Source organism: Haliotis cracherodii, unplaced genomic scaffold (assembly GCF_022045235.1).
Source record: "Haliotis cracherodii isolate W230 unplaced genomic scaffold, xgHalCrac1.p SCAF_13, whole genome shotgun sequence".
Classification (NCBI taxonomy): domain Eukaryota; kingdom Metazoa; phylum Mollusca; class Gastropoda; order Lepetellida; family Haliotidae; genus Haliotis; species Haliotis cracherodii.
In genome coordinates, this window is record NW_027266268.1 from 15,801,334 (window position 1) to 15,821,730 (window position 20,397).

Below are 20,397 nucleotides of genomic sequence, written 5' to 3' on the forward strand. Positions count from 1 at the left end.
TTGCATGTTTTTTATGATGTGTATGAAACAGAAAGGAATCATAAAGCTTACATAACTAATACATTTCACTTCCACCATACATTTGGGAATAGATTTTTTTGCATAACTCTGAAGAAAATAATATTAATTTGTTCTTTATCTCATAACAAGAAACGTATTCTTGCATTCATGTTTGTGTGTTTGCCTAACCCCACACTAAGTAATATTCCAGTCTGGACCAGACAAACAAGTGATTGATATTGTGAGCATCAATCCACATGTAACTAATGTTTTATTACGAGTACGGATAACACTTTCTTACTAAAGTACAGATTCTAGTACTTTTAGGGGTTGAGTCCCATCTGGGATTGGAACCCACACTGCCAGAGTGAGGCACCTAATAGCCAGAACACAAAGTCCGCCATCTAACCCACTCAGCCACCGAGGCTTGCACAACATGAAAGTCTGACAACAGTAGTCTAGATCACTTACTTTGTGTACCCCTCTGAAAAGGGTAACTTGCCACAGCTCCCATGGCCGAAAGCTATAAACATGCAGTGTGTGCTAATAACAATCTGGGCAGTCGGGTAGGCTAGTGGTTTAAGCGTTTGCTCGTCATGCTGAAGACCCGGGTTCGATTCACGACATGGGTACAATATGTGAAGCCCATTTCTGGTGTCCCCCGCCGTGATATTGCTGAAATACTGCTAAAAGCGGGGTAAAACCCTACTCACTCACTCACTCACTCACTCATCAACAATCCACAGTCGGGGTACGATGACATGTTATCAGCTTAGTAACTGAGCCTGACTAATCAATCCCTTCGGTCGCCTCTTTCGACCAGCACCGTCGCTGGGGACCATTTCTAACCCAGCGTGCCCACAGGGTCTTGCAGTCATGACTTAGTGTCTCTTTCACTCAGACAGAAAAACTTGATTAATGCACATGGAGAGCAGGTAACGTACCTGGAACAGACTTTTCTATCTCTTCTTCTTCAACGTCCTCTTCCTCTTCTTCTTCATCATCCTCCTCTTCCTCCGTCTCCGTCTTACCCCCCTCAGACTGTTGTCGCTGGACCAGCTGTAGAGTCGTGGTCTGGAGGAATGAGGTTTATGTTAATGCAGCTCTGAACAGTATTCAAGTTAACAGGGTTATCTGGGCAGCCTAGTGGTACATGAATAACCATTCGCTCATCATGCCGAAGACGCTTCGATTCTCAAAGTACAATGTGTGAAGCCCACTTCTGGTGTCCCCGCTGTGATAATGCTTGAATATTGCTAAAAGCCCTGTAAAACCATACTCACTCACTCAAGTTATATCACAGCATGTCAGCTCCATGAGGGAGGAAACCCCAAAGTGATGGAGGTCTTCAACATTTACCACTGTTTACAACCCACAAGCACTGTTAAGTGTTGATGCAGAATTGGGGCAGTTCTGGGATTCAAATCAACATTAATCCAACAAAGGGAAGCAATTCTGCACAGCAAATTATGTTGCCTAAGACACTGGGTACAAGTCCCTCCTTTGCTTGTTGGTTTGTTGTTTGACGCCCCACTTAGCAATATTCCAGCTATATGACGTTGGTCTGAAAATAATCGAGTCTGGACCAGATAACACAGTGATTGACATCATGAGCATCAATCCATGCAATTGGGATCGATGACATGCATCATCCAAGTCAGCGAGCCTGATCACCCGATCTCGTTAGTAGCCTCTTATGACAAGCATAGTCACCATTTACAGCAAGCATGGGTTGCTGAAGACCTATTCTACCCCGGATCTTCACATGTCATTTTGAAGCCGGAAGCCCAAAGTTAGTGAGTGAGTTTGGTTTAACACCGCTTTTTAACAGTATTCCAGTTATATCACGGCGTGTCAGCTTCTTAATGTGGGAGGAAAGCCCAAAGTGATGCAGGTCTCAGACGTTTACCACTTTGGTGAAATCCACGAGCCGAAATCCATATACCACGGGTATGGTGCTGACAAACCTAGAAACATAATCAGGGCGAACCAGGATTCGAACCCACAATCATAGGTTTCTGGCGTGCCCAAGGGACGCAACTCTGCACAGCGAATCGCGGCGCTTTAGACGACTGGGCCACACGTGCCCCCAAGCTCAAAGTGATACAGGTCTTGGAGGAATGTTACCTTGATGGCACTGAGGATGGCAGAGAGGACTTCCGCCCCTGTGTATGACTCCTCTGCATCAAAGTCCTCCCTCAGTCCACGATACACATTGTTCATGATCTTCTTCACCTGAAACATCACACAACTTCATTACGGTGTCAAACTTCAACAGCAACAAGCAACATCTACGATGTGGAATAGAAGTTTGACCGTATTTTATGATGCTATGTCCAAGTCCATACAAACTAAAACACATATGAGTCTCCTAAGAGAGTGTAAGGTTGGTGGTTCGAACCCCTGGCTGAATCATACAAAAAGATATCAAAAGATAGTACTTGTTGTTACCCTGCATTATGGGGATAGAGTGAGTGAGTGAGTTGGGTTTAACGCCGCTTTTAACATTATTCCAGTTATAGCGCAGCGTGTCAGCTTAAAGTGGGAGGAAAGCCCAAAGTGATGCAGGTCTCAGACATTTACTGGGATTCGACCCCACGATCATAGGTTTCTGGCATGCCCAAGGGATGCAATTCTGCACAGCTAATTGCGGCGCCTTAGACGACTGGGCCACTAGTGCCCCCTAAGGGGATAGAGCCAGGACTGGTTGGCTAGGAGGCAGAAAACTGTGTCTGATTGGGGTATTCATGTCATGGTATCTCAGTTGGCTAGCACTATAAAACCGGCCTAAATCAGGGCTAGTACAAGCCACACACACACACAGACGTGCATCCACGTCACTACAATGTGCAATAAACTTAAATGCGATGTTACACCCAATTTCACCTCACCTCTACGAACAAACCACTGCACCAAAGACACACAATCTTTCTCACCTCTCCCACCACATCTGTGGACACGGGTGCCTGGGCTCCACCAGAGGGCGCCCCGAGCTGCTTGAGTTTCTGGACCTGCAATGTGAGGCCCTGCAGCCTCTCGTCCGCCCCGTCTCGCTCCTCCTCCAGCTCACTGATACGGTCCTCGTACCGTTCCTTCATCGCCGCCGCCTGACTACGCAGGTTGTCATACTGGCAAATAAATTACTTGTCTTACGTCAAATAGATATATTTGCTTCAGTTGTCTTACGTCAAATAGATACATTAGCTTCAGTTGTCTTACGTCAAATAGATACATTTGCATCAGTTGTCTTACTGCCCTATAAATCCATGTCAAACAGTTATTTTACTGTCGAATTCATACATTTAAATAAATTGTCTTGGTAATAATACATTTAAATCAGGGCTAGTCTAGGGCATGTGTATCTTGAGATGTTTTGCAAACCCTGAGTGAGATTGACATGTCTACAAATTGAATAAAGTTCAAACACATCAGTTGTTGGCAAGGTTGTTTTTCAAAGCAATCTTCACATAGTACGGAATACATAGTACAGTGAGTGAGTGAGTGAGTGAGTGAGTGGGTGGGTGGGTGCGTGGGTGGGTGGGTGGGTGGGTGAGTGAGTGAGTGAGTGAGTGAGTGGGTGGGTGAGTGAGTGAGTGAGTGAGTGAGTGAGTGAGTGAGTGAGTGAGTGAGTGAGTGAGTGAGTATGGTTTTATGCCGCTTTTAGCTATATTCCAGCAATATCATGGCGAACAACACCAAAAATGGGCTTCACACATTGTACCCTTTTGGGGAATCAACCTGGGTCTTCGGCGTGATGGGTGAACACTTTAACCACTAGGCTACCCCACCTCCCCTACAGAGTACAGAGTACAGAGTAGTACAGAGTAGTACAGAGTAGTACAGAGTACAGAGTACAGAGATGCTTCAACACCTCACCTTGTCCTTCCACATGGTCAGGTCCTCCACCTGCTCCTCCAGCTGGGACACTCGCTGTTCACTCGACCCGCCCACACTCTTCGCCGTCTGCAGCTGGAACATGCACATTACCATAGTTATGGACAGGACATAAAGGTCACCAATGACCATCACAGCACAAATGAGTAACTTCAAAAAACTATGATTTGTGCATTTTCAACAAATATCTGACCATACCCCATGTCTGCCTGAACACATAATCCATTAATCCATCTGCCTGAACTCATTCCCCATCTGTCTACAATTTGTCCTACCTGTCTGAACACATCCCCATATGTCTGCCCTCAAGTTGTCCTACCTGTCTGAACACACATTGTCCCACCTGTCTGAACACATCCCCATATGTCTGCCCACAAGTTGTCCCACCTGTCTGAATACATCCCCATATGTCTGCCCACAAGTTGTCCCACCTGTCTGAACACATCCCCATATGTCTGCCCACAAGTCGTCCTACCTGTCTGAACACACATTGTCCCACCTGTCTGAACACATCCCCATATGTCTGCCCTCAAGTTGTTCTACCTGTCTGCCCACAAGTCGTTCTACCTGTCTGCCCACAAGTCGTCTACCTGTCTGCCCACAAGTCGTCTACCTGTCTGCCCACAAGATGTCCTACCTCTCTGCCCACAAGTCGTCTACCTGTCTGAGCACACATTGTCCCACCTGTCTGAACACATCCCCATATGTCTGCCCTCAAGTTGTTCTACCTGTCTTCCCACAAGTCGTTCTACCTGTATGCCCACAAGTTGTCTACCTGTCTGCCCTCAAGTTGTCCTACCTGTCTGAACACACATTGTCCCACCTGTCTGAACACATCCCCCTATGTCTGCCCACAAGATGTCCTACCTGTCTGCCCCCATGTCATCCTACCTGTCTGCCCACAAGACGTCCTACCTGTCTGCCCACAAGACGTCCTACCTGTCTGCCCACAAGTCATTCAACCTGTCTGGCCTCAAGACACCCTACCTGTCTGGACATCCTACCTGTCTGCCCACAAGCCGTCCTACCTGTCTGCCCACAAGCCGTCCTACCTGTCTGCCCACAAGCCGTCCTATCTGTCTGCCCACAAGACATCCTACCTGTCTGCCCACAAGCCGTCCTACCTGTCTACCCACAAGTTGTCCTACCCGTCTGCCCACAAGACGTCCTACCTGTCTGCCCACAAGACATCCTACTTGTCTGCCCACAAGAAATCCTACCTTGTTCTCAAGTTCCTGAATCTTGCGCTGGAGCTCCTGCTTCTCCTCCTGCACATCCTGCATCACTCGGCTGTGTTTGTCTGAGGCCGCCTTCAGTAGCTTGTCACACTTCTTCTGCCACTCCACAGCAATGTCCTCCTCAAGCCTGGCTGCCTGTGAGTGTATAACAATACAGTAAAGGACATGAGTATACTGGTGACTGACTGAGGCTTATTCCACTTTGACAACATTATCTAACCACTGTCAGTTCAAGGCATTTTATCAAATGTTAAGGCCTTTCCAGACAGATTCATACTGAACACCTCTCCAAAGCCAGACTGTCAAATACAAGGTCTTTTGAATACAAAATGCATGTATAAATCATGTAGTACGGCACCATTGCATGGAAGTGAGTGAGTGAGTGAGTTGGGTTTAATGCTACTTTAAACAGGATTCCAGGTATATCGCAGCGTGTCTGCTTAATGTGGGAGGAAAGCCGGGATTCATTACACTCAAGTCCAACTTGTCATCATGAAAAATCATGAAAACAAAACACACAAAAAACACAATAAAAATCCCAAATAATCAAAAGGCACCAGTTCGCAATAAGTTCCCAATAAGATTGATCTATATAATAGAAAGTTTCATCAAGAAATATCGAACAGTTTTGGAGTTCCGCACAGAAATGGAAAACGGACGGCGGAAGGATGGCCAGGCTGATCATTATATCGTCTCGTTTTTCAAACTGGGAAACAAAAACAATCCAAAGAAAACCTGACCTTTCTGGCTTATTTTTGGATTTTGGACTGTTATGGGGGGTGGGGGTGTTTATGTGGGTGACCCTTCCAGTTAGTTCACTAGTTGAGGTGAGTGTACATTGCAGTGGCCTACCTTATCAGCAGCTTCCACGTCCACGTTTGTCTTCTGTTTACGTAGCCGGTCTCGTAAAGACTGGATGTCACCCTGAAAATACAGCCAATGTTTAGCAATCCATGACAATGACCAGCTATCGTAATGGACTTCTGCCTGGCAGTGTGTATGTGTTGTTGCAATTCTCATATGAATCATCTTGATTGAGTGCCACAAGGCACTGTAGCTCACTTGAATCTTTCTGCAATATTATCCTAAATCAGTGAGTGAGTGAGTGAGTATGTTTTTACGCCGCTTTTAGCAATATGCCAGCAATATCACTGCGGGGAACACCAGAAATGGGCTTCACACATTGTAAACATGTCAGGAATCGAACCCGGGTCTTTGGCGTGACGGGCGAACGCTTTAACCACTAGGCTACCCGACCGCCCCTCCTAAATCAGATCAATACAAGGGGAAAAGTATTTGTAACAGTCATAACAGAAGTTATACAGAGCAGATGTCATCATTGCATGCATATAAAATATTGATACATGCATAACTAGTTGATTGGTTGAAGTACTGTCAAATTTACAAATACGTTCAGGGGTAGAAACTAACAGTTTCAGTCCACTAGTCCTTATAATGAACCCTTAAAAATGGCAAATTTGTACTACTCCTTATGATACCTTAACTATTGGGCAGTTTGGCAAGGACTACAGGACTAGTGACAATTTCTAACACTGATGTCACAAAATGTATTTCATGTTACTCAACAAAATTTCATTACGAAAAAAGTGAAATGAAGCGGCAAGATTGACATTTTCAATGTTGCTCTGCCATGGAGGCCATGCTGAATTTCTGCGAGCTGTTTCTTTCCAAGTCCCTGCTACACTGGATACAGTAATTACTCACAGTGCTGATTATGTTTATGGGTACCGTATTTGTTAGAAATGGGGGGCTCTTATTACAATATTTTTTGTGTGAAAAACAACAGAGTTGAAAGATCGTAAATTTCGTGGTTTATGCTGACAGCCTGAAATGTTTATACACGACAGATATATTTTTTTCCGGGATTTAATTTCCCATAATTAAGAATGCATATAACATACGTATTATACACGAATAAATAAGTCCTGTGTACATTGATCAATCGGAAGGGGTGCTAATTGGGATTGTTCACTAGCCAATATTTTAGCAAATTTTGCTGTGGGCGCTTATTAGTACGGGGCGCTTATTACGTCGAATACGGTATTTGTTTTGCAAGCAATCCAGAAGTAATTGGGTGATGGTAATTTTCACTGAGACACTGCTTATCTGAAGCTCTAAAGTCTGCTTAGTGAATTGACTATGTCTTGATAAAGATTATAAGCCGAAATGTTTCCATTCGTATATTGTATATCAGGTATAATAATTCCAATTTATAGAAAAGAAAATAATTTTTACCTCTAAATTGATCTTCATATCTTCCAATTCTTCCTCCAGTTTTCGCCTCTCCTCGTTTGCCTTCCTCTTTCTCTCGTTCAGATTCTAACGGACAATATTCCACATGTTACAATCATCAGGAAAACTGTTTCTTAACGCCACACTCAGAAATATTCCAGCTACGCAACAGAGGTCTGAAAACAGCAGGGTCTCAACCAGAGAATCCAGCGAATGATATTGTTCACAATGATCTATGCCAATGGGGTATGGAGACATGTAATCAACCAAGTCACTGATCGTGACAACATCATCCATTTTGTTGCCTCTTACGACTAGCATAGGTTGGTTGGTTGGTTGGTTTGTTGTTTAACGCCGCACTCAGCAATATTCCAGCTATATGACGGCGGTCTGTAAATAATCGAGTCTGGACCAGACAATCCAGTGATTGATATCATAAGCATTGATCCACACAATTGGGATCGATGACATGTATCAACCAAGTCAGCAAGCCTGACCACCCGATCCCGTTAATCGCCTTTTACGACAAGCATAGTCATTTTTTACGGCAAGCATGGGTTGCTGAAGTCCTATTCTACCCCGGATCTTCACTGGTCACTAGCATAGGTAGCTGGGGATGAATTCTAACCCGAAATCCCCATGGGGAGTGAGTTAGTGAGTAAATAGAGTTTGTTTAACATGGCAGCCAGCAGTTTCCAGCATCATCACCTGGCATATAGACAATCAAGATGGTATCAGACAAACCAGTGACTGATAGCATGAGCACCGATCCACTCAATCAGCCAAGTCACAGAGCCTGAAAACTCGATCCAGTTTAGCCACCTCTTACAACCTGCTGTGGGTCACTTTGGTATTAATACCCCTGTGAAGATGCTGGTGGAGGGAGGATACACCAACTGTGTGATCCGATACATATCACAATACCTTGCTCACCATCAGATACGTATATTGATACTTACATGGGCTCTGGGGTGAGTAAGTCATTTTTTCGTATCACAGTTGGCGGTTGTCATGTATGGGACAATAGATGAAAATATTCACTATAATTTTCACTAGTAATTAGTGTTTGGTGTAACAATTATTGAAGCAATCATCTAAGGTAGGAATTGATGTTTTTTACTTAGTGTGCGACTGTGGTCAATACTTGTATCGAGAAGGAAAAAACTGTGAACCACCGATGCATCAGTGTATCGTCCCACTACTAGAAGATCTGGGTTAGAATTGGTCCTCAGCAACCTATGCTTGTCATAAGAGGCGATTAACAGGATTGGTGACTTGGTCACTTGAATGTAATTGTATCCTAATTGCAGAAATTGATGCTCATGATGTCAATCACTGGATTGTCTGGTCCAGACATGATTATTTACAGACTGCTGTCATATATCTGAAATATTGCTGAGTGCAGCATTAAACAACAAACAAACAAACAAACATGGGTACTAAAGGATAGAACCACCAGGATACTCCAGTCTCACTGACTTCTTACCTTTACATATGATGATGTATGACAAATGTGGTCACATAAGGCTATGGCAAAGACTTGAATAGTAGTGAGTGTATTAAGTTTACTTCTGCTTAGAGCACTATTTCAGTTTCATAATTGCACGTTGGCACAATGAGGGCGGAATGCCAAATATGAAACCCATGTGTGTTGATATGGTGCTGACAAATAAAGAAGTATGGGATTCATCCACTCCTGTTTAATTATTTTATTAAGGCCACACATTTTATATTTTTCGTTTCATGGGCCCACTAACCCTACTGAAAAAAAGCCAGTCTAAAAAATAAATAATTTTTTTTTTTTATTATCTCCGTTACTAATACAGACGCTGTTATACAATAAAAATGCTATATATAAATTCCATGTCTACATACCCTATCTGTGATTCAAGACAGCTGCAGTCTTAACTCCACAGCAGAATGACTTTCATATAACTAAATAAATACTTGATGATAATTCTTATCATTTTTTCGACTGACCTTGTGTGGAACAGCTAGTGAAACATAAAATTAAAAATGTGCAATCTCATTAAAATCTAGATCTTAGTTCTCACTGCTGCTAAACAAAGATCTGAGGACATCCCATTACAGGTCACGTCAGACCGACCTTGCGCAAACTTTGACCGACCAATGGAATGACTAATCAGAAGGCAGCTTTCTAGTGCTTTACGGCACTAGTTTCAAATTGGCGACTACGCTTCGAAACATATTTTGACAAATTCTCGATTACAAATTTGAAACCTGAATAAAAAAAACCATTCTGGAATGGCTAATAGATGGTCTAGATTGTAGTAATTTAGTCGTTAAGCCTGTAACTATCGTTCGGAATACCCTATGTTAAAGTTTTCGAGGTTGCATGATTAGAAATCACATTCCGACTGTCACTTTCATAATCTGGTAAGCGACGCTCTGATTGGTCGTTCTGACGTGACCTGTAATGGGATGTCTTCAGATCCTTGTTAGCTGTAGCGAGAACTAAGGTCTAGATTTTAATGAGATTGAAAAATGTGTGGTCTGAAGGAGAGAGACAGGTGATACAATGCCACTTTGAACAGTGTTCCTGTTATATCACGACTTGCCAGCTACATGTGGAGGAAAACCCACAGTGATGCAGATCTTTACCCATCACCACTGTGGTTAAATCCACAAGCTTGGGAAAGTGCAGACAAACCAAGAATCAGAATAGAGACAATTCAGAGACTCCAAACAATAATCATCAAAGGGAAGCAACTCTGCATAGCAAATTGTGTTGCCTTAGACGACTGGGCACTGTTGCCCAATGCTTGAACAGTGAAGTAGATGAATACCTTCTCCATTGAGTTGTAGGCAGACTTGAGGTCGGCGTGTTCTTCCTGCACGTTGTTCAGTTGACCCTCTAGATTCTTCCTGTACTTCTTCTCCTCCCGTAGCGTTGTGGACAGGTCCTCGACACGCTTCTCATCATCTGGACATCAAACAACAGTCATCAGGTTTACCTCAAAACTAACTAGACAGTTGGCAGTGATGAGGACGTCTGTTGAAAAACCTAAAGATTTTTATAGCATGATTAATGCCCAACAAGGAATTTATGGCTATGGTGTAATAGAGGTAGGATATTCAAAGGAATTTATAAAGATTGTGAAGCTGTGCATAGAAATGGTCTTCCCCCCATGCTTGAGTACACGTGCACACACTATAGCTGGTCAGCGAGTGAACAAAAAGCAACAAATGATAGGTTGACAGATCTTTTTCATCTTTTTAACTGACATTATTCATCAGAATGTGTTTTGTTCAGTTGGTCGATGTCCTGTGAATCAAAAACTCAACAAGGGCTGTAAATCTAGGATACAGATTTGTTGCAATACTATCGGTATCTTGATAACAGGGACGTGTTATGATACATGATAACATGTCTTCAGCAATTTAGGGTTCCATTCCATTTGGGACCAAATCCAGTTATTCTGTGACGAGCCGAATAGCGACTCGTGACACTCTGGTTGCCATTTTTGTGACTGGGTTCCGTCTAAGCGTAAACAGGCATAGATAAAAGAATTGTCAACTCGTTGTTTAATGATTCACAAATATTTCCCCCATATATCATATATATTCCAGATGCCATTTAAAACACACCATGATATACATTATAATACAGTATGATTGAACACATTTAACTGTATCTTGGGTATATTTTTCAATGCAACACATATGTAAACTCAAATATTATTCCTGAGGGATTCTTTGACTGAAGTACTTCAAGTCATACGCGCATGCTGATTGGTTTGTCGTATTTTCATACATTGATAGTGGGACAAGTATTCATGCAGATTACGGAAAGGAGCGAGTGGTGACGAATAGGTTCAATGCGAGACCCAATAGTAACTTATTGGATGAATTTGTGTCAATTGCACAAACACATACCAGCTCTCTGCAGCTTGAGCCGATCCATCTCGTCCTGTGTTTGTATCCGGGAGTCTGCGGAGGACTGGAGTTTGTGCTTCATTTCTGCTTCTGATTTTCTGCTAGTGGCCAGTTCAAGCTGCAGGCTGCTCAGTTGTGCTGATAACGTGCTCAACTCAGTGGATAGATTCACCTGCAGCGACAGACGTCATGTGATTAAAACAACAATGGGGAAATATTGTTTATGCTACATTCATCAATATTCTCGTGATGGATTGAAAATAATCGATTCTGGATCAGTCAAACTAGTGGTTGATATTATGAGCAAGGTCACATGGAATTGGGCTATGATGACAATCAATCATGTCATGAGCATGAATATTACAAGTTTAATTCAATCAAACATTTGAGTCAGTTGATGGGATCCATGCTGGAAGCATCTTGCCTGCCTTTGCTCCAGAATAAATATAGAGTGAAACCTTGTTAATCCAGACCCTGTTAAACTGGAAACTAATCATCCATCACATTGCAATGATAATTAATAATAATTGAGACTATATATCAATGATTTGTAAATCTGCAAATTTATGATGGAGACCGCCTCCGTGGTCTAGTAGATCGAGAGTCTACTTGGATACCTGGAGAGTGGAAGTTGGTGGTTCGATCCCAGGCCACATCATATCAAAAGATGTGATGTTTGTCGTCTAATGCCGCACTCAGCAATATTCCAGCTATATGACAGCGGTCTGTAAATAATCAAGTCTGGACTAGACAATCCAGTGATTGACATCATGAGCATCAATCCACGTAATTGGATTACGATGACATGCATCAACAAAGTCAGCGAGCCTGACCACCCTTACAACAAGCATAGTCGCCTTTTACGGCAAGCATGGGTTGCTGAACACCTGTTCTACCCCGGATCTTCACGGGTCTCATATCAAAAGAAGTTAAAAGATGCAACCTGTTGTTACCCTGCCTGGCGCTCGACATGGTATCTCTGAGGGATAGCACTACAAAACTGGCATAACACTGGACTAGTACAAGCAGCCACACACAAGTGCCTGCATGTCACTATAAAAGTGACACGGGAATCACGCACGTTGAGACGCCAATCGCTAACACTGTATTCGTGCGTGCGTGCGTGCGTGCGTGCGTGCGTGCGTGCGTGCGTGCGTGCGTGCGTGCGTGCGTGATTCCTGTGCACCCTTTCGAGTTGAGTTGATTGGTTCAACTGTGTCATATGGCCCTGTGACGCAGGGGTAGCATTATGCAGATGGCTGTTACAATGAATGCTCGTTCCACCCGTGACGAACAGGTCTGGTTGTTGATGAAATATAGTGATAGCTAAATTGACAGATTTTCTATTCATGCACCGATTGTCTTTAAATGTAATATCCAGTTATGTATGACTGTTTAATAATCTCATACCAACTTTGACTTGAGTAGGTCCAATAGTTTTTCAGATATTGTGGTAAACGTCGGTACCTTAAATTACCTTCCAGACTATAATCTCGACGTTTTCACTGTATGAGTGAGTGAGTATGCTTTTACGCCGCTTTCAGCAATATTCCAGCAATATCACGGCAGGGGACTCCAGAAATGGGCTTCACACATTGTACCCATATCGGGAATCGAACCCGGGTCTTCGACGAGACAAGCGAACGTTTTAACCACTAGATGTATGAGAGTGATTGGGCTTACCTTCTCCTGTTCAAGAGACAACACTCTGGCCTGGGACTGGTTGGCGGAATACTTGTAGCCCTCGTTCCGCTCCTCCAGGAGGGTGTTGCTCTGCTCCACAAACCTGACACACAACAACAGACAGTCAGTCCCTGTACTCTTGAAGCAGGTTGATCAATAATGCAGCCATTTTTAATTTGACACAAATCAAATCACATTGAATACCATATTTTATCTTCTTAAGCAAAATACAGTAAACTAAGTTTATAACAAACTCAAAGGGAACACTGATATTAGTTCCTTAAAACCGCAGTTCGTTATAAGCATATATACAGCAAATGGATGGGACAAAAAAAACAGCTTCTTATATCCGTCAGTTGGTCATAAGCGTGCTCATTATAAACGTAGTTTACACACTTTCCCCTAAAGTGAGTGAGTGAGTATGGTTTTACGCCGCTCTTAGCAATATTTCAGCAATATCACGGCAGGGGACACCAGAAATGGGCTTCACACATTGTACCCATGTCGGGAATCGAACACGGGTTTTCGGCGTGACGAGCGAACGTTTTAACCACTAGGCTACCTGACCTTCCCGCCAAAATATATAAAATCTCACATTTCAGATGACTGTTTAACAAAATGAATGATATATTGCTGTAAACATAACAGGAATGTGCTCATAATCTTGAAGTACCCACAGTTTGATGACATCAAGCCCAAGAAAGCATGACAAATTACACAACACAGGGATTAGTGATGTAGTCTGGTACATAAAGCTTAGAGGTATTGATTGTGTTCAAAGATCAACGTTGCGTGGAGGTTTCGTCAGACACAAATTTGATTTTTTAAAAGGGAGTTAAGATAATTAAAGGGGTGAGATTGCTTTGTGAAGCAACTTTGTGTAACAAATATTATGACTTGTAAACTCTGGGAAGTCAGTAATTTTTTGCTAACACTCAAGGAATGATAGTTGAATGTAGAACATAGGTTTCATGTTTGGTTAGCAACATTTAAGAACTTAGTGTCAATTCAATCAGAGAAAAGTCTAGAATTTGTTCTTGATTGCAAGAATTGTTCTCTTTCAAACTCATTCCAATAAATTGTGTTCCATGTGATGTAAATGTCCACAAATTTCATCCAAATTAGTCTCTCATAGGAAGAAAATCGTAACTCAGTATTTTATTGACATGTTTCTACTTACTTCTGATTTTTCTGCAGAAGTTCTGCAATCTTTTCATTTTGAGTTTCAATTTTGCCACTTTTTTCATAAACATCTTTCTTTAAAGTTTCATTTTCCTGAAAACAAGAGAAAGGCATTCAAAATTAAACCAAAATACCCTGAAAGTCTAAAATCATGCTGAGAGTAACATGATTATTTTTATTTTTATTGTTTAAAGCCCCACTCAGCAATATTCCAGCTATAGGAGGCTGTGGATTATCAATTCCTTAAACCCAACTCACGCATTCATTCTCCCAACTTTTAAATGCTTATCAAAGACAATCAGCTTAGTAACACACTGCAACTTAGTGAAATTCAGCTAGCCTCTTACAACATTCATTAGGTACTAGGGAGCTGCCCCTTCAGTTCTATATTGTTTAAGATCTCACCTGTACTATCCTAGTGATATTCTGTAGCAGGACGCCAGTCTCCATGGTGGGAGCATGCATGGACTGAAGAGCTCCCGGCATACCAGCTCCTGGTCCTATAACAGCCACCTGAAAACAGCATCAAATACTTAAAAATGTGCATCCATCCAGCAGTATATGGGTACCCGGCAGAATGACCCCAAGTCCATGCACACCCACAAAATTGAAACTGTTGTTGCTAAATTCCTTAATGTGATTTTGTGGGGGAATGTATCCAAACTCAAAGAGTAAACAAAATTGTTTGCTTGTTTGCTTGTTGCTTAATGCCAGACACAGCAATGTTCCAGCTATATGATGGCAGCCTGTAAAATAATCAAGTCTTGACCAGACAAACCAATGATTGATTGGAGTGAACGATCCACATCTTCGGGGTATGATAACACACAACCAATCAAGTCATAGCCTCTGATCACTCGATCCATTTGGTTGCCTCTTGTGACCAACATAGGTTGCAGGGTATTAGTTCTGACATGGGCCCACTTGCACAAAGTGATCTTAGCGCTAAGATGGTCATAACTCCCATACTTTAACATAGGCTTTCGATAGTCTTAGCGCTAAGATCGCTTTGTGCAAGTGGGCCCTGGATTCCCGGGTGGGGTGGGAGTGTCAGAATGAGAAAACATGGGTTATGATAAATAAATAGGAAGGTTCTTCCTGAAATCAAGATTAACCTTGTCTAGAATCCAGCCTACTTTGTCTGATATCATGTTCACAATGATCAGAAGATTACGATCACACCTTATCTTATCTGAAATCAAATTCATGCGTTGGAAGATGCGTTTCTAGAAGCTAGAAGTTTCTAAATGACCAACTTTGTGTAGAATCTAGAATACCTTGTCTTCAGATCATGTTCACCATCAGCATGATGAGGACAAAGACAAACAAAGACCAACTTTATAAACAATTTGGTCTTCTTTTTCAAAAGCTATTGTGCATGAGTGGGAACACTAACCATTTCTAACTTTATCTTGAAAACATAGATGAAGACTAACTTCGAACACAAAAACTAACCTCGTCAAGACGATGGTCTACTTGTCTGAGATCTTGTTCACAATTAGGACAAAGACTAACCTTGTTTAGAATGCAGTCTTCTTTGTCTTCATCTTGAAGACAAAGATGAAGACTAACTTGGAACACAAAAAATAACCTCGTCAAGACGATGGTCTACTTTGTCTGAGATCTTGTACATGAACACAGACACTTCCCATGTTTGATATCTGTTCTAGTTTTTAACAGTTTGGAATCTTGTGCACCACAAGAAAGAAGGCTAACCTTATCCAGGATCCGGTCTACTTTGTCTGAGATCTTGCTGACTGACAGTCGTATCTCTGTGTTCTGTTGACGGGTCTCTGTGAGCAGGACGGGAGCCAGGCTGTCCATGGAGCCAGTGGAGCCGGGCTGAGCTGGGGGAGCCCCTGCAAACAACAACCCTATGTTGAAGGAGAAAGAATTAGTCAGTGCAAAGCAGCATGGCGGTTGGAAGGTTGTCATTGGTTGGAAGGAGGGTTCATGGAAATATTTCAGCCAATCACAGTGTTGTGCTTTTGGAAGAAGCCTTATTTGCTTGAATAATTCAGGATAAGCTGGGTTTCATAATGACATTTGTTTTATGATTTCAAATGCTTTTAAAGGGAGAGATCATGGGATGAGTATGGGTTAATGACACTTTTAGCAATATTTTGGCAATATTATGGCAGGGGACAACAGGATGGGCTTCACATATTGTACCCAGGTGAGGAATCGAACATGGGCTTTCTGTATGATGAGCGAACACTTTACCCCGAGGCCACCCCATTGACCCTTGGGTGAGTGAGTGAGTGAGTGAGTGAGTGAGTGAGTACGGTTTTACGTCGCTTTTAGCAATATTCCAGCAATATCACGGCAGGGGGACACCAGAAATGGGCTTCACACATTGTACCCATGTCGGGAATCAAACCCAGGTCTTCGGCATGACGAGCGAACGCTTTAACCACTAGGCTATCCGACCACCCCTATTGTCCCTTGGAGACATCAAGAAGGAACAAATTAGTAAGCCTAGATTTTGTGTGTCATGGTAACATTACGTAACCAGGTTAGTGAGAAAGATGAAATGTAATGTTGTGTCAGCAATGTTTCAGCTTTAGAAAAGCAAATTATTCATTTAAAAAATGAGGAAAAGAAATTCAAACATCATCATATCATCCCAACAATCAACCTAAAGGCTGTGTGAGGTCCCTGTACAAGAACTTCATACGATTTCTCTTGCAATTTAAGGCTAGGGAGCTGTTGAGACTGTGAGACCTTTGCTTATAAGTATGGTGGTGGAGAGGTGGAGAGGTGGTGTGGTGGAGTGGTGGTGTGGTGGTGTGGTGGTGTGGTGGGGTGGTGGAGTGGTATGGTGTTAAGGCTGTGAACAACATAATTAATAACAGAACCTCAAAGTGATCAGTGATAAACGCACAACAACAATATCATTTTTGCATAAAACAGAATATTGTCAGCAACAAATAGGGGAAGAAATGATATAAAAACCAGCAAATTAAGATTTATGAAATTTACCTTGCAACTTAATATTTCAGTCCCAGACAAATTCTGTGGTAAAATTACCAAAATTTGCAGCTAAATTCTGGGGTTAATTCTGCGGTAAAAACATGACCATTTCCCCCTAAAATATTACTATAAAGTCACATTGTTTCTTTAAAAAATTAAATCTCTTGCAGTTATGCTGAGATGTAAACATAGTTGATGTAGTCATAATACCACAAAAACGTTTAAACATGAGAATTATTTGTTTCAAATTTCGTTTGTTTGAATGACATGCTAAATGTTTGGGCATCATTTGAAAGCAATATTCGATAGAAAAGCTTGAAAATAATGAAAACCAGTAAACTGATTGATAAAAAAAAGGCAAATTCTGCAAATTTTCGGCAATTCTATGGTTGAATTTACATTTTCTGCAAATGTTCTGTAAATTGCAGAAGTGCAGAATTCATCTCTGACTGATATTTAGTTTCCAACACCTTGAGGTCTGTTTTAGTAAAGAAGAGTTAGATGTGTACAATATCAACAGAAGGGGTCACGTGGTGCTTGGAACGTGAACTCAAAACATGTGGGAACAATGTGAGTCTGATAGTCAGCTTTCACTGGGCCCGGTCATACAGGTGCTATTCATCATGCTGAGTATGGGGGACCAGTGTACCTGGGTATGGCTGCTGCACTCCTGCCTGGTACGCTGGGGGCTGGAACGCCTGGAACAGAGAGGGAAGTTGTTTTATGCTGCGGCAATATTCCATCAATCATGTTAAGAGACCTGTTCCAATAAGTGTCCCCTGACCAACTTTTAGCCCAATCTCTAAGTAATCTATATCAGGTTCAACACTATTATTGAACCCGACAAGACACATATTTTCTTGTGTATTTTACAATTTATTTACTGAAAACAGAAGTGGAGAAAGGGAATATGATTACCTAGAAACTAGTTTAAAAATTTCAGGCTTGCTGACTTGGTTGATGCTCATGATATCAATCACTGGATTGTCTGGTCCATACTTGATTATTTTACAGACTGGCGTCATATAGCTGTAATATTGCTGAGTGCGGCGTTAAACAATAAACCAACCAACCAAGTATCAAAATTGTTTAGTTTCATTGACTTTTGAAGTAAGTTTTTTCACTACCGTCCATCTCTGACAACAAATTTAAATAGATGCGTATGGTTTAATCCCCCCATCCTTTGTCAATTTTCTAAGTTCATGGCATGCATAATACAGTGAATCAGGTTCATCCAGCAGCAAATGGGTACCCGGTAGGATGGGATGTTGTACTTGTATTCGCCCCAGGGAGTTGAGAATGTAAATCAAATGTTCATTACCTGGGTAAAAATCATTAACATGAGCTCTGTGGCAGTAGACCTATACAAACTTACATATCAATATCATTTAGAAAGTTGACTTACAGACATGTTTGCAGCCTGTTGTTGTTGCTGCATTGCTAGCATTGCTGCTTGCTGTTGCTGTTGCTGGAGAAGGTTGGTGGGTTGGAAGACTGCTAGTTGCTGGGCCCCAGGTAGATCTGTAATAGGAGTTCAAACAGTACTCCTACACACTGATGTCTAGGAGGTAACAGGCATCATCCCAGAACACCAATACCACATGTCTCATTTCATAATGTGTTCTTTGTTCCTGTACCCAGACTTGGTCCATAATATTTATTTACTCCTTCTAAATTAGGTTTTAGTTTTTTCCCTCAAATCATATGGCTGGTGGTAAAAAAACAAAACAAATAACTCATAAAAACATGTCTTTTACAAAATTAACTCTTTAATCAACCTCAGTTTAAATAAAGCAAAAGTGAACGAAAAGAAAGTGAAGGATATCCTATTACCTACTTTCCATTTTTTTAATACTAAAATAAGTAACAGACTCAACAGGAAAAAAACAAAAGTTTTCTAAATTTCTATTTTTATTTTCATTTGTGAAATTTAGGGACTCAATCTGTAAAACAATTATGAAAATATAACACCTTCTTAAGAAAGGCAAATACAAATGAAAAAGATTCCCAAAAAGAAAATCAAAATGGTACTGCCAGTTACATGTTTGTCATTTTACAGCTCTATGATGGCAGCCTGTAGATAATCGTGTCTGGACCAGACAATCCAGTGATTGACATCACCAGCATCGATCAACACAATATATGATGACATGTATAAACCAAGCCACCAAGATAGACCATTTGGTCACCTCTAACGACCACCATAGGTTGCTAGGGACCAATTCTAACCCGGAATCCCCCCTGGGACCAGTCAGTTCCCAGCATGGCGCTTACTTTGTACAAATGCTGGTTGTCCTGGTAGCTGCTGCCCCATCATGGCTTGGGGCTGGATGATGGGCGTGGCCATGGTGGGCGTGGCCTGGGGCACAGGGTGAGCTGCAGGCTTAGAGGCTAATACTGGTTTCGATTGGGCTATAGGCTTGGGGCTCTCTTCATGGACCGGCTGAGGAGATTCCTGGAAGGAAAGTAAAAGTTTGTATGAAACGTAATAAACATTTATTAAATTTTCCCTTTGATGCTTAATACTGCAGTCAGAAATATTTAAGCTATATCACAGCAGCGTGTAAATAGTCAAGTTTGGACCAGACAAACCAGTAATTTTATGAGCAATGTCGCAGTCCATGGAGGTACAATGACACACAATCAGTGGGATAGAGATTGATTATCGTTAACTAAATATCCATCAAGTATAGATAAATATCGGAGAAGCAGCTTTGAGCAAATATTCAAAAGGCTGAGAGAGAAAACAACATGTTTCTCGTCACCTAACACATTCATGCATGGATCACTTTGTGGATATTTAAGATATAACAATATCATTTGCTTTCCTTCTTCGTCAAAAACAAGTCTGCTTCGGGTAATAAAAACTTTATTCCATCATAATAGTTTATGTAAGATAGTATTGGTGACATTATTTTCATTTCAATAAGCGTTAACATTTCTTCCCATCAACGATAATTCTGATAATCCATCTTTTTAGCCAGCCTCACATACGATACATTACATTTTAACTTTTTACATTAAAAATATGTGAATAATAACAGAAACTGTTCGACCAGCTTACACAGATTCTCTAGTATTTTCCAGCATAAAATTTATAGTGCCCACTAGCCTATATATTCCTGCCCTATGATATACCCAGAGCTCCAGATAAGCTGCGTATCTGCGTAAAATATGCATAAAAAATGCAGAAACACGCAGTAAAATCAAATCCAAGCGTATCATATACGCAACGAACATTACAGATTCGCTACAAAAAATAAAACTTGTGCGTATC

General features: G+C 41.7%; 1 protein-coding gene across 1 annotated transcript in view; it reads right to left on the bottom strand.

Moving 5' to 3' along the window:
* Positions 1–20,397, bottom strand: part of LOC139459665 (FK506-binding protein 15-like) — a 74,585-nt gene that overhangs the window by 28,918 nt on the left and 25,270 nt on the right. Inside the window, exons 12-27 of the mRNA XM_071241283.1 lie at positions 19,395–19,575; positions 18,526–18,641; positions 17,770–17,818; positions 15,864–16,021; positions 14,553–14,660; positions 14,146–14,240; positions 12,966–13,068; positions 11,283–11,454; positions 10,193–10,329; positions 7,389–7,472; positions 5,985–6,056; positions 5,115–5,267; positions 3,877–3,969; positions 2,937–3,128; positions 2,128–2,235; positions 945–1,074 (exon numbers count right to left, since the gene is read on the bottom strand). Of these exons, the coding sequence (XP_071097384.1) occupies positions 945–1,074; positions 2,128–2,235; positions 2,937–3,128; positions 3,877–3,969; positions 5,115–5,267; positions 5,985–6,056; positions 7,389–7,472; positions 10,193–10,329; positions 11,283–11,454; positions 12,966–13,068; positions 14,146–14,240; positions 14,553–14,660; positions 15,864–16,021; positions 17,770–17,818; positions 18,526–18,641; positions 19,395–19,575 (1,951 nt within the window). The remainder of the gene's footprint in view (positions 1–944; positions 1,075–2,127; positions 2,236–2,936; positions 3,129–3,876; positions 3,970–5,114; positions 5,268–5,984; positions 6,057–7,388; positions 7,473–10,192; positions 10,330–11,282; positions 11,455–12,965; positions 13,069–14,145; positions 14,241–14,552; positions 14,661–15,863; positions 16,022–17,769; positions 17,819–18,525; positions 18,642–19,394; positions 19,576–20,397) is intronic.